Below are 15274 nucleotides of genomic sequence, written 5' to 3'. Positions count from 1 at the left end.
CTCTTTCTAGGCATGTATTTCAATAGATAATGGAAATGGAAGAAAGTAGAGCATAGTACAATCATGGTAGGTTACATTTAAGCTTAACAGAAAAAAAAAAAATTTTTTACATTTTATTTGAGTACTAAGATTTTGGCTATTGAATTGAAAGATTCCATAATCCCCCTCGCCCCCTTCACAAACAGCACAGGCTACCAATATAAAGTATATCCATAGATACATTGAATAAGTATATTTGGCTACTACAGCGAACAAATCAGTAAGATGTTTTGATCACTATGCTACAAAAAAATTCAGATAATCCCCATATTAGTAGCTTTCCAACATTTATGATAATGTTCAACTGAGTAGAACATGAAATGAATTAAGATCTTTTAGTAAAAAGCAGTATATCCAAAAATCTGTGATCTTCAAATGAAGCGCTATGTCTTGACAGATTAACATACAATCCTTCCTTTAAAGTAATATAGTTTATAAACAGATGTAACAATGTTTCTATATTAACTATATTAATATGCCTTAAATTCTATAAACAGTACTTACTGAAGAGTCATTCTTAAAATAAAATGCAGCTAACAGTCTTAGCAACTTACAACATTTAAAGTGAAGTAATTGTATCCCCCTTAGTGTTCAAAGTACTCAGTACTTGTCATACACATTTTTGTTTTTCCAATTATCTTTATTTTTGTGCTTTTTTTTTTTTTCTGTAACCAGAGATGCACAGTCCTTCCCCACTCCCATGTTCTGAATCCCAAATAACTTATGGTAAAAATACAAATTCTGATTTGGAAGAAAACATACAAAATATACACCATGTAGTGTGCGCACCTAAACATCTTGATTGTCAAGTAGTGCAAGTTTCCCCTTTGACATATACACTTTTTTGGTTTTAGAGACAAGAATTTGTTTCACTGATCTTTGCTGATGCCATTTCTTGCCATTTTTGGCAGTCTTTGTCCCTTCGTGTAAGCGTGGTACCAGAAGTGGAGAAACAAGACTAAAAACATAGAGCCATAAAGCCAAATAATAAACATGAAAATTGGATACTGGTACGGACAATCATCCATGATGTAGATTTGTCCTATATGGACTGTAATCATAATAAACTGGACCTGGAGGAAAAAGGTGAAGAAAATAAGTACTTTTAAAATAAATTACAAACTTACTACAGAAGTTTGAAATAATTCAGCATAGCTCATATGCTGAAAAACAGATAGTGGGGGAGTGGAAGGAAAGCAGGGAGCAACAGGGACACATTTAACTTCTTAATATGACACAGATGCACCTTTATAGCCCATCTCCCCAAAATATTATTCCACTGAAGAACAGGTTTACATAATAAAGGAAGAGAAGCTCTGGGACAAACTAATAAACTCATAGTAGGAGAATGGGATTCTACCCAGGCCAGTTCAGATAAAAAGGAAGGAAGCAGACAGTGTTTGTCCAGTGACAGATGGGAAGCTCCTTTAGAAAAATTAGCCATGAAAAAAAAAAGGCAAGCAACCATTACAGGGTTGGGGAACAAGAATTCCCACCTTCCCTGCACACTAGCATGTGACAAAAAGACACTCCACATGAACTCCAAGTTAATAGTCCACTGGTAGTGCCTCCATGTCAAAAAGACCGAGTAATAAATATTCAAGCTACATTGTTCAGAGTTGCACGTGTTACATGAACTATTCTGCTAACACCAGCCCTGGTGCAAGCAGACAGGGTGCTCCTTTCCCTCCTCCATCAGCATCCTTGCTCATGATAAGCCAATTGTTTAGCCAGAAGGTGAATTTTGAAAATCCATCTATTAAAAGAGATGGGCATGAAAAAGCACCCAGAGGAGTAACCTTTTGAAAGTGACCTAAAGCTGATAAAACATTTAATATACTGCAAGAGTGGTTTTTAATGCTCTGGGTTGGAGAGAGGTAAATTTTCTAAACAGAAACATTTTCTGTGAAATAACAGACATCAAATTCTGGAGAAATAATTTTCCTTACTACATGTTACATGTAGTTACTAATTACATGTGTATTCTGTATGTTAATTATATTTTCGTAGTGTAAATTTATATTTTAATAATTTTTATACAAGCAATGAGTTTTGCAAATATATTTTCCTAAGTACTGCATAACTGAAAAGCTTATGTGTCTAAATCTGTGATTATAGTGAATGCTGAAGTCAGGACATTTAAGTGTATCACTGTGGAGACCTCACATCTTTTGTTAACCTCAATTAAATCATGAATAAATCTTAAAATGAGCATAACTAAAAGGACATTAAATCTATGTTAGCTACAATCAGATTTTTGAGAGGCGCATATGTGAAAAGCAGTTACTCACAAGTTGTATAGTTGTCATGTATTTTTTCCACCACAAATATTTATGATAGGCTGGTCCCAAAGAACAGATTCCGTAATAAGTGTACATAACAACATGCACAATACAGTTCAGCAAAGCATGAAATGTTCCTAAACCACCTGCAGAAAAATGACACATAGTAGTAGTATTACAGCAGGTATTTTAAAAGCCACTCAGGTCCTAGCAGATTGTTTGGAGCCAGGGTAAGAAAAACACATACCACAAAACCTTTCTTTGACTAACCCTCAAGGTATTTTACCTGAATTGGGTTGATACCAGTTCTGACAGATCATAGCAGTTTCCTGTCTCAGAACAGGTTTATCTAAGCATTTCCAAAACAGCAGTAAAACCCAGCTGATCTAATTACCTGTAAAAACATTTTCATGAACTTTTTTGTTCTTCAGGTTCATTTTTTTTATTATTTTTTATTAAAACACATATTTGATGGAGACACAGAAAATTTAGTAGAAAGCATTCTGGGTTTTGCCTCATTTCTGGACATAATGATGAACTTCAAAAAGTTGTAGGGAATAAGTAATAACTCTCTTCTCAACAGAGATTTCCAGATTCCCAAGGAATGAAATACAGTTTCAAACAGTAAGTTTTTGTAATCATGAATTAAGCAAAGGTCTCACAAATTCATTGTCAGTCTCAAAACATACTTACAGTGAAAGGCGAACTTAAATAGGACCCACTTTGGCATAAATTTATGACTGAAACTGGTAACACATGAGCATTTCAGAGAAAAGTAAGGAAACACTTCCTTTTCCATGAGATTAACCATGGAGCTACATGATCCTGCTCAGAGGAGTTTCATTTTAATGAATGCGAGAAATTAAGAGGTAAAAGGGATCCAAGATGCAGCAGATAGCAAAGTATTTTTAAAAGAAACATGAATATGGAAACAATGATCATAAAAAAGAAAACAAGATGACATAAAAGGAGACATTTAGTGAGAGAAAGGAGTGCCATTTTCCCATTTAGAATCATTCCAATTAAAAATAAAACATATTTTGTGTTTTTAGTAGTTCACACTAATCTTCCAGCTTGAGAGGGCATAACTCCTCCTGCTGTGATTGCAAACTTTCTTTGAAACTTAGCTATTTGTATTTTTAAAAATAATTTGAATGTTCTTACAGTTCAAATATACATACTTTTTTTGGCTTGCACAGTGAATATTCAGAAGAAAAAATAAATAGTAAAGCAGAGGAAAAAAGAACCTACTCAACAGTACAAAAATATGCTCCAAAAAGCAACACTGTACTAAGCACCATTTTATAATTCTCTATTTGTATCAGAGCAGGGAAAAACCAGCATCTCCATCCAAACCTGTTGTTTTTTTTACAGACAGGTTGAAAACTTGACAGATGCTGCTATTTAGAAGGAAAAGGACTGATGAAACTGAATACAAGGTAAACATCAGCAGGACCAAAATTCTTGGAAAAAAATTTAAACTTATCAAACAACAGTATTTGGAAAGATAAGTGTAAAGATAAGCAATAGAGTTTTTGGAATAAACACAGCTCTGCATAAACATGAGGGACTATTACTAGCAGAGCACAAAACAATCGTTGCACACTTTGCTGAAAGTATTTGTCAAATTATCACACGGGAAATTTGAATCTGATGCCAAATCAGAAGCCTGTAGCTGGTATACTGATCCAACGTCCAGATAAAAAGCAGAAAGTTAATCACCTATAAGTGGAAAATTTTCAAGGTTGAAGAGAAGGGACTGCTGTTTGCTGCAGGTTTCCTTTTGCAGACCTATAAGCACACTGGGGTGTATGCTGAGACAACCATTCAGTTTTATTATTAATACCAGTTGCTCAGCAAGATTTGAGAAATACATAATCAATCCACCACTTTCCTAGTAACAGAAGCTCAACAAATACAACAAAAGTATATCCATTTATACACAAGGAAAAGCTGCACACTGGAAAGGTTCAAAAGAGCTACAAATTTTCTGGAGTGCTTCCAAGTCTTATTTTTGTATTCATAAAACAGACATTAACAGATCAGATTGAAAAGCAATGGAACAACTGCTTCATCAATTCATCACCAATTTTCTGGGACCAAAAAAAACCAAAACCAAAACCAAACAAGCAAAAAAACCCCACAAAACATGTTTCCAGGAAAAGTAAATAAACATGTACAAAACCCCGCTATTTTTCAGTAGAAACTCCTAAAAAAGCCTAAGTTGTCCCAAAAATGGATTAATAAATGACTGTGCATTTCTCTACTCTGTGTTTTCAGACTATTCTCATGGTAAGTTGTCTTTTTTAGTGGTGCACACTGATAATATAGCATAGGAAAATGCATGCATAGACACACCAAGCAGGAAAGGAGAAAGTGAAGGTAAGCTGATAGTGGTCAAAGAATTTAAATTCAAAACAATTCAAATATGTTTCTTTAATAAAGAAGGTGCAGAAAAATATTTGTGTAGTTTTGTGAAGTATTAGATGTAAATAAATCCCACACATGCTACCTAAAGCCAGTAAAAATAACTGCAACAAAGGCTGAATAATTCTCAAACAGGAAAAAAAAAATGAATGCAGTCCTCCCCTCCAACTCAGTTCTAACATTTCAGGGGGATAAATGGTTTTGAAGTAGTTTCAACAGAGTTATTTGCTTCATCTATCTCCCCTAGCAGTTATGATTTTGCCATCACTTCTCTTTTTCATCTAATAATGTTTTTTGCTTGTACACAACTCTCTTCTCTGCACCTCTTTCCCCCGTAAGAAATCAACACTGCACAAAATGCTGTCAAATAGGAAAAATGAGTAATCCCCACCCATTTAAATAATTATGGTGATCTCAGTTGTTCCATAAAATACTGCAGAAATCTAAATTTAAAACCACTGATGTTTCCAAGGTTTTTAATTCTGTTTCTTCTTCTTTTTTTGTCTACCATGGGTAAACTTTCACTACCAGAAGATACATTCAACTTAAACTCCACTCTCTATCCACTACCTGCAGCAAATTTGACTCCAAACCACCAGGTCCATGGCATGATGGAATGATGAAAGACATGCAGGAATGTAACTTGGTTGTTTTTCTTACGCAGCACAAAAAATATCTGAAACAGATTTTTAATGAACAGAATGTTACAGAAGATAATCAAGCCCAACATACTTAAAGAAAACTGTATGCATCAGTGCTGGTTGCTCACTACTATACATATAAAAGTTCTTCGCAGTTACAGTGTTGGAAGAAGAAGGAAAACTGAGTGAGTGTCTGGCTATGCAAACTAGTTTTCAAAAAAACTTAAAACCAGTATGTAAAATCCACCTGTGAAATCTCAAAAGCCAAGGCAAGTTCTGAAACCAAATATCAAAGGTTAAGCCATCACCTACATGCGCAGTAGTAGGTGTAACAGTGTAAGATGGACTTGCTTGGATTGAGAAGTCTCTACAAGCACCGGATTTTAAGTCCCCTGAACTATTAAGGAAAGGCCCTTTAAGAAAATTAACTGAGGGACTAACAGTAGAAAATACTATGTTAGAGAAATAGCACTTTATTATGAACTCTGACTTAGCTACCATTGGAAAACATCAAAATTGTACAGAATATAGGTAGGTATTCTTAATTGATATTGACAGGCCACATTTTAAAGGACAGGCATCAAGGGAAGTGTTAAGGGAAGACAGCAAGAAAACTGTAAGGAGAAGTCAGGTCATGGAAAGGGTAGTGTCAGATGGCAAGCAAACAAACACAGAAGAAAAGAAGTCTGGTGTGCCAGAGAAAACATTTGGAATCAGCTGATTTAAATACAGCTAAGAAGTTACTTCTGCAATAAAACAAAAAAGCTGATGAGAAACAGGTACCTAATTGTCTGTATTCAAACAAAACAAATTTAAAAAAAAAAAAAATCAGGCTCAGGACTAATTAAAAAGGAGCACTGTAACCTGTAGGGAATAAAGGCAAATAGAGGAATAAACTCGTCAGGATTTTCCAGTTTTAGCATTCCTGACACTTCCATTACCATTCAATTTGGTTTAGTAAGTAAGATCTTCCAGTGTTGAATCATGAACATTTGCAGATGAAAGTCAGATGGCCGGCTTTGCTCAGAGGATGTAGAGCATCCTCAGTGCTCATGAGTCAGCTCCTGAACCAACACTGTTGTGCCCCAAACAATAGGGCAAATAGAACTGCTGATTCCAACACCCAGAAGCTGGTTTGAAAATATCTCAGTCAATCCTATTTTGTGCCAGTCTTGGGAAGAGAGAAAGGTACATGGTGGCTGCTGGTGAGCGAGGTCTGCATTCTGCTTCAATGCATTGCTGCTCAGACTTTCTTTGAAACAGGTTAGACTGCCAGCCTGACATCAGACATCTCTATAGTCATGACACTTAAGGCAATCTCATTAATTTAGAGCAAGTAGTTATGGCAATTTTGTCTTGCATTCAGAGCTGCTGCTGATACGAATGGGGAAGATAAAATCTGAAGATGATGTGAAAAAAATATTCAGAATAATCAACTGGTTTTTATCTGCAGTGTTGAGACAAGCATTGCCATAGCATAACAGATTAGTGTACTCAGCTGTTAAACAGACAAGTTATCCAGACTTCCTAAATATTTAAAGATGTCTTCCCTCATTAACATTTTTCCTGATAATGAAGGAAGAACAGTGTAACAAGACAATAAGATACAAAGAGATAATAGGGGTAAACATCCTGATGGCATTCTAATAATTGAAGCTTGAAGGACTAAATAAAAAGCAACTTATATCCTCAGCCCTGAACAGCACCAGTTCTTCTACTGTGAAAAGGAAACAGAACCACTTCTTTTATTAGGCTACAAATACTTACAGTGTCTAATAATTCAATGAACTTGGAAAAGAAGTAAAGCCAACAAGTTCGCACCATCTGCAAGAGTAAAAATCAAATTGTCAAATCATAAAAGTCATAAACAAAACTGAGCAGGACAAATAAGTATCTATATAAAGAAAATTACTGGGGCAAGTGATGTTCCAAGGTTGACAGAAATATTTAAATTTACAGTTTGTTTTTTCTTTAAAAACACAAAACAATTTTTAAACTTGAAGGAATTTTTAAACCAACAAGAACAAGCCAATGAATTCCTTGCCTCTTTCTTTATCCCAACCAATGAATCAACCCATCCCTCCAGTTAACTCACATGCTCTACATTATGCAAGAGGGCATTTCCATGTAGTGCACTCCACTCTACAACAGTGCATTCAAAAAGCAGGCTGTTCAAAATGCATTTCTAAAAATAAAGTAAATGTATAACACACTACTTTAAACGACCTGGTCTAGTGGAAGGTGTCCGTGCTTATATCAGGGATGTTGGAACTAGGTGATCTCCAAGGTCACTTCCAACCCAAACCATTCTATGGTTCTATGATAACAATTCATCTTTGTCAACTTACTCTTAGAGCTGTCGGTGACCTCGAGTAGTCAACGATATCACACCGGAATGAGTATCCTGTGGCCCAGCCTGACATAAGAAACTGGAGGAAAGAAAAAGGAAAGGGCAAAGATTAACTTTACATCTTTTGAAAAATTCATTAATTTTGGATTACTTTTGCAATCACTAAGCAGGAGGGGAAAAACAATATTAAAAACACCTTAAATCAGCAACGTTGTCAATCATCTACCTCTGTGCGGGATAGCTACCACAAAATCCTTTACTGTTGCAGATTAATGAATTTGTAATTCCAGCACCCCACCCATAGACAAGAGTTTTCTTCCTACACCCATTATTTCAGCATTAGTAACTGAAGAGAAGAAACAAATGCATCTTAAAACCAGTGTTAAAAACAACTTACTGTGTAAATCAGACCACAAAACCAAATATAATTCCTTTGAAAATTGCTATCACAGCTATCGTAATACTAAAAAGAATACAACACACCATCTTAATACTCTAACAAAACCAGCACAACAGAAAGCCATTGCTAATTATCATTAAAGACAAGGTACAAATCAATATGCACAATATATATTTAATACCATAATTTCTAAAATTCTGCTTACTTAAACTGCATGGTTCGATAAGTTTTCCACGCATACAAGTGATGAGAAGCTACAACTGAGAGCACACATATGACCAAAGGATTATATGTACCAAATATAATTTAATCTTTTCTCTTGGAATATATTAAAGTTTGGACAGGAGCAACAGTATTAGTATTATACTTGGCTTATTCTACTGCCAGCCACTATGACATCTGTATTTTGTATCTGTTTACAAAGTGCTTCTCATCATCACCGTCCACTCATGCATGGTAAGAGCTTCACCTCTCCTAACAGAAGCAGGGCTTTAGTCGTTTTAACTTCCTAAAAGAACAGATTGCTTAAAAAAAACATGGTTTTTTTGGAACACCAGCAAGACTGTACAGTACTAAAATACCCACCAAGTGACTTGGTTCCAAAAAGGGAAAGAATCTTCTTCTTGCTTACCACCAGATAATAGCAGAAATTCAATCATTTACACTCTGTCCATGCACTCTTTCATGAAATTGTAACATGGAAGTCTTGACAGCAGACTTATTGAATACTGTGGTAGTGTCAGACACTAACAGAAGTTTAATTTTTTTCTTTGATTGTTTCTTTGTGGTTTTTTTGGTGGGGCTTGTTTGTTTGTTTGTTTCTGAGGTCTATAACCAAAACCAAACCTGGAACCAAATTCCAAAAGGAAGTTTGGCAATTTTTAAAAAAATTGACTAAATAGCAAAAGCATTCATCTTGCCCACCAATTTCTGAACAACAGTCATGACACAAAGTAGCTGCTCCTGTAGTGCCTTTAGAGAGGTTAGAAGAAATGTCAGGTAGCTCACTGTAACTCATGATAGGATTAATGCAAATCAAGCTAACAGGAACATACCCTGTCAATTTGGCACAATAATCTGACAGCTTTTTATTACTAGTTTGCCAAACCTGAAATAGCCACATAGCCTGAGAGTCACACAGAGGGTCAGTACTAGAATATGGATGCTTCACCAAGCAAACGTGTAAGGCTGTCATCCACACAATACCATCAACAAATAGCTACACTTCAAGAAACCCCACCAAAGCTGACCAAACCCCAACAAACAAGTAAAGCCCAACAGCAGTAAAATCTCAACGTTGCTTTCAGAATAAAGAGAATTTGCTATTTTGGGGCTGTGGGGAAAATGTGTGTTAAAGATATTCATAATTTGGGCTTCAGGGGGAAAGCAGGGGGCAGATGTTGGAGGTTTTTTGTTTAGAGGGTTTTTGTTTGTATGTTTAAAGGACAAAAATGCCTTGAACTAGATTTTGTTAACATCTGCCATTGATTTCTGTCATTTAAAAGGCAGATCTAACTGAGAATTATTTCACAGCAGACATACTCTATACAGCATTTGAAACATCAGTTGTTGTTCCTTCCCCTTAAGGGCAGATGGTCACACTATCACATAGTAGGACAGAAACAATTACAAAATAATAAGAAAAGCATATTGTCTGCTTTACCTGCTGCAGTATAAAGAATTCAAATTATGAAAACTTCAAACTTTTTAAATTATATATAATGACACAAAATGTTTCACATTCTCTCTTTCTAGGTAAGAGTTATTCCCTTTTTCAAAGAATAACTAATTTAGCATACAGCTTGGAAGAATATAATTACTGCCATGACAATAATATTTTTTTGAGAATTGCAGTGTGGGAGTTACATTAATAAATTTATTAAAAGTTAGTTGTTAAAGACATGAAATACATAAATACTTTACAAACACAGTACTTACTTCATATGTCATATATAAAGAGAGGGCTACCACACTAAAATTGTAAAACGTCATGATCTGCCTGAGTTCAAAAGGTTTTTTATTTTCCATGAGTTTGGGTCCCAAGGAAGTGACAAAATAAACATAGGTTCCAATGATAAAAGTTGTTGGAAAAGGTGAAGACATGAGTGGCCAGCCTTCCAGCCTTGGATCTAGAGGGAATAGGGGGGAGAAAAAAAAGAAATCAGATGTCTCCAGTACTTACTAAAACAGCTACAGAAAAGTATTTAATTCTTGATGGTCTAGGTTTTTCTGTCACCAATCATGTTTCAGAGTCCATTCACCTCAAATCCATACTGACTATATAACAAGGCTTAACCCATAGATAACAAGGTTTAACTTCTTTCTGCGTCAGTTTTTCACATATAATGAAAAGGAGACACAAAATCCTGAGTGACATGATCTTCTGCCTTTACAGCATGACAAAGCATACACTTTCATACAACAAAAAAGTTGTAATACGACAAGCAAGTGTTGTAACTTACTCCACAGTTATCCCAGAGAGCCATATTGCAGAGGCACCTCCTTCTAAGCACACCCCTCTCCTTTTCCCTGCAGATGAGGCTAGCAGGTGTTTCATCTGAGCATCACCATGATTCCACTGCATCCCTCTGTGGTTCATCACAGAGTCCCAGCTCACCAAAGACTGCCACATTTCTCCATAAGTAGGTGAACTGATACTAACCTCATGTAATTTTTATTTTCTTTAATATTTTTTTATACTGACTTTTGGAAGATTTGGTTCAGAATGATCCCAAACTTAACTACTGACTCAGTAAACTATTGCCTTCATGGTTTGCTGCTGTATTTTAAGGGTAAAGTTATAGTACTGTTATTTTTGTCAGTGTTTAATTCATAGCCAAATGTTTTGAGTCAGCGACTTTTCAACCCACAGCATTCAAGCAACCTTTCACCCATAAGACCCTCTGATGTGGTTAACAGCCACTGGAAGGGTAAAAACAGATTGAGGAGGAGACCACATTATAATGCTGCTCACAGCTTGTAATGTGCCAGTGCTGCTGCCCACAGACCAAGGAGGACTGTGTGACCCACAGCATGAGGAATCTGCTCCTTTGTACTGCAAGAGAACCACCAGCTCTTTACAACTGACTGTTTTTTCTGCATCCAGCCTTGCCCTGCTCCCACCAAACCTTTCCTGATGTTCTTCCCTGCCTGATCCTGAGAAAATCATGTTCCACCACTAACACTATGATACAAAATGCCAAATGCAAGCACTGCTGGGCATGGAGACAAAGAACTCAAGTTCTGCCGTCATGGACACTGCAGCAGAAATGCTTGCTCCACCCCAATCCACTTCACCCCCATGAGTCATACTGATTGAACTCCCTTCTCACTTGCGTGCTGTGCTTCGACAGAACAAGAAAAGTGGTGCTCAGCTATGCTGGAAAAGATAAATCAGTAATCTTATCTATCAAACCTTAACCACTTTTCAATTTTTTTCCAGGAATTAGCTAATCCTTGTCACTATCTGTCTACCACAGTGAGAAACACTGCAATTGATGGGTCTTAACCCCAAAATCGAGGTCTTCTCTATCAGCTTTTGGTAAGCACAGAGAATAACAGAGTGGCAACATAAAAGCAAAGTGTGATTAATATCCCTTACTAATTGCAACAAGAGACTAACATCCCTTTTCAAAATACCACTGTGACAGAGTTAACTACTGTGAGGACTAATTTCAAAATACTGAAACTTAACAGTTTGGGGTTTTGTTTTTTTTTTTTTCATTTCGCAAAAGCAAAATACAGTGACACCATGTGCCTGCATTAATTAACTGATAAAATGCAATTGTTCGGTAATGAAAAAGAGTTAAAACTATACATTCAGCACCATAGGAAAAACTCAAATGATATATTCCAGCAAGCCAGAGACACTCACAGGAGAATCACTGTCTGCACTTTATTTACTCCGAGTTTAGGTCCATAAACTGCCTGAGTTTTGTTAATTTCCTCTTTTAAAATGCAGAAACTAGACTGCCATGTTAATAAGTAACCTGACAAGTCTTAAAAATATTCGTAAGACGACAAAGCTACTTTAAAGTTGATAAACAGCACACCTAGCATAGCTACACATTGCTATTCAAAATTATTGGGAGTTAGTACATTTTAGATTTAAATGACTCACCAGCATCTTTAATCCATTCATCATACAGTAGTACAGCCTTTGATGTCAGATTGCTAAAGGCCATTTTCACTTGATAAAGATTTTATGATTCTTCCTGCAGAAAACAAACCAAAACAGAAATATGGATTTTTGTCAATAAAATAAAGACTATTGTAAAGTTTTTTGGCAAAGATTTTCAGGAAACAGAGTGGTAAAAAAAGAGAAAAGGCTAACAGAACACCATATGTGAAATACAGATCAGGGAGTATTAGCTGGCCACATCCCACTGTCCTTGGGTCTAATTTATAGCTGGGCTGTTATGCACAACAATATGATTTTGCAATCTCTATGTACAAACCAGGTACTTCCATGCCATAAAGTATTATCTCAATAAACTGTGCTGTGGTTAATCATTACAGTTAAGGGGTAAATATGAATAAACAAGAGATGCTTAAATTAATTTTTATCACCATCTCCACTTAAAGTCCAAACCAATTATATGTGAAGAAGTTCAGCTTTAAAACATGTATTATTGGGAAAAAAAAAAAATTCTAACAAAGAAGTATTTCTAAGGTATGTGGGAAGAAGAAAAGGTACCAATATCTCAGCATACTCCTTTTAAATACAATAATTAGCAATGTTAGTATGTAAATCCCACTCCGGTGAATCAACTGTTTCCACACCAGGATCATGGAATGTCATAGTACCAATGGTAATATCATTAACCCACAAAAATTATCCAGCACATCCACTTTGCATGCAGTACCTCCTACTTATGTAAAACTTTTCAAAGAAGTATGCTTATATGAATACTGATTTTTGCTCCACAATCAAGCACTCATCAGCTCTTCCCTTGCCTCATTCCCTCTAAAAAATACCTTATAAAAATCCCAGCACATTTGACAGTGTCTCTCCCATACCCACTCATTGTCTCACTTTACCATATGAATTCTCCCAATACCCCCGTGCAATCTTCACACTGTATTCACCTTTATTAGTAGTATTTATTTATTATTTCAGGCTGCAGCACACCTTGATAACCAGCTCCCTTTCTCTAGCAGCCCTCCTGCATCTCCTCCAGGCTAAGTCAGCAGCAGGCTTAGAGAGCTAGCTCTTCCCTCATGATGGTAATGCGTCTCTCTCCTCATATCCCCCCACTATCATCTTCTCATTTATCTTCACCTGAACAGTCCAGAAAAACAATTTCACCCTTATTTCCACTTCTACAAGTACATCCTATTCACTGCTATTTCACAGGAGTTTTTAGCCACAACACTCACCCTTCATTTCAAGATGCAACACAGACAAGCCTGCCTCTGTTAAGAGTTCATCTGATCTACCTCATCTCCATTCTCATTTTTCTACCCACTTGTTTTCCTAGTTGAACTTCTGTCCTGTGTCTCTGAATATCTGAAACCACCATCAATTTCACATTTGGAAAATATTCCCTCTGCAAGTCTCTTTTAAGTTCACATTTTCTAGAAATATCATCCTCCAGCATCAGCATTTCCCAATTCAGTGTCACTGCCTTCATGCTGACCATTTTCACACATCCTGTATTCATGTTACAATGTTTGCTTCAGCACGCTATGCTGATAAAGGTGGTGACAAAACAAGAAGTAGGGGGCATCCTCTTTCTTTACCAATGGAAACATGAGGAGCCCTCTTGCTTTTGACACTAGTGATCACATGAGAGAAAGGATTTTATGGTTAGAGGCAAGTTATAAATGTTATTATCACCTTGCTCCATAAGCCAACTATGGATGATATCAAACACACATAAACCCACCCCTGTCCTGAACACCAGGTACTTCAGAGTGCTCAACTGTGACAGCCAAGCAATTCAGCCATAACTGGTGCTGGGGAGGAACCACTGAAAAATGTTTACTTTATAAATAACCATTGTATTAAATTGTTAGACTGATTACAATAAATTATCCTTTTAATCCAGTATTCTTTCAGTTCCAGACACATGAGAGCAGTTTGTCAAGAGAAAAAGCATGGCAAACTGAAAGTACTTCATGCAGTGGTTATAATAAAATTCTGCCAAAGCCTACAGAAACCTTTGTGCAGTGTATGGCTCAGTTTTTCAACAAATATATTCACTATATTCATTCACTAAACACTGAATAAAAATAATCGCATTACATTTAACTGGTTACTTGGTAAGAAAAGTAGTTTACTGATTTCACTGCCACTCAGTTTTCCCACCCTCGCATTACTGGAACTCAGACTGGCTAACTCAACATGCTGACCAAGACTAAAGTTAAACAAGAAATCTGCTTCAAAACAAGCTCTTAAAAATCCAGAAAATTCAGTGTAGATTCTGTCACTAAATTAATTGCCATTTAATATCTGTGTATTTGGTTTGCATAGCCAAGCTTTGGTAGTTGGGGGGGCTACAGGGTGGCTTCTGTGAGAGGCTGTGAGAAGCTTCCTCAGTGTCCAGCAGAGCCAATCCTTGGTAGCCCCAGTAGCTACCCCTTGGTAGCAGCTGGCCAAGGCTAGGCCAATTAGAAATGGTGATAACAGCTCTGTGATAACAGATATAAGAAGAAGAAGAAAAAACACCCAACTTTTGTGCAGTCGTAATTGCCACCAGAGAAGAGCAGAAGGAGAATATGTGAGAGGAAGAGCCCTGCAGACACCCACGTCAGGGGAGAAGGAGGAACAGGAGGTGCTCCAGGTGCCAGAGCTGAGGTTCCATGCAGCCTGTGGTGCAGACCATGGTGAGGCAGCTGCAGCCCTGCAGCCCATGGAGGTCCCTGGGGATGCAGAGATCCACCTGCAGCCTGTGGAAGAGACCCGTGCTGGAGCAGATGAAGGAGGAGGAGGAGGAGGCTGTCAACCCGTGGAGAGAGAAGCCCACAGAAGAGCAGGCTGTGGCTGAAGGACTGCCCCTGTGGAAGAATGACCCACATTGCAGCAGTTCATAGAGAACTGTTGTATGGGATGGATTCACATTGGAGAAGTTCATGGAAAACTGTCTCCCATGGGGGAGACACCACACTGGAGCAGGGAAGGACGCCTCTCCCT

At 37.0% G+C, this 15274-nt stretch overlaps 1 protein-coding gene across 1 annotated transcript in view; it reads right to left on the bottom strand.

Annotated features, from left to right (window-relative positions):
• The window catches only part of ELOVL7 (ELOVL fatty acid elongase 7), a 16540-nt gene continuing 1266 nt past the window's right edge, over positions 1 to 15274 (bottom strand). Inside the window, exons 2-8 of the mRNA XM_008642913.2 lie at positions 12260 to 12353; positions 10078 to 10268; positions 7738 to 7818; positions 7157 to 7213; positions 5319 to 5424; positions 2331 to 2467; positions 1 to 1112 (exon numbers count right to left, since the gene is read on the bottom strand). Of these exons, the coding sequence (XP_008641135.1) occupies positions 909 to 1112; positions 2331 to 2467; positions 5319 to 5424; positions 7157 to 7213; positions 7738 to 7818; positions 10078 to 10268; positions 12260 to 12323 (840 nt within the window). The 5' untranslated portion in view covers positions 12324 to 12353 and the 3' untranslated portion in view covers positions 1 to 908. The remainder of the gene's footprint in view (positions 1113 to 2330; positions 2468 to 5318; positions 5425 to 7156; positions 7214 to 7737; positions 7819 to 10077; positions 10269 to 12259; positions 12354 to 15274) is intronic.

Source organism: Corvus brachyrhynchos, unplaced genomic scaffold (genome assembly GCF_000691975.1).
Source record: "Corvus brachyrhynchos isolate BGI_N302 unplaced genomic scaffold, ASM69197v1 scaffold310, whole genome shotgun sequence".
NCBI classification, from domain to species: domain Eukaryota; kingdom Metazoa; phylum Chordata; class Aves; order Passeriformes; family Corvidae; genus Corvus; species Corvus brachyrhynchos.
Note: the sequence above shows the minus strand (reverse complement) of the source record. Positions and strands in the feature narration are given on the sequence as shown.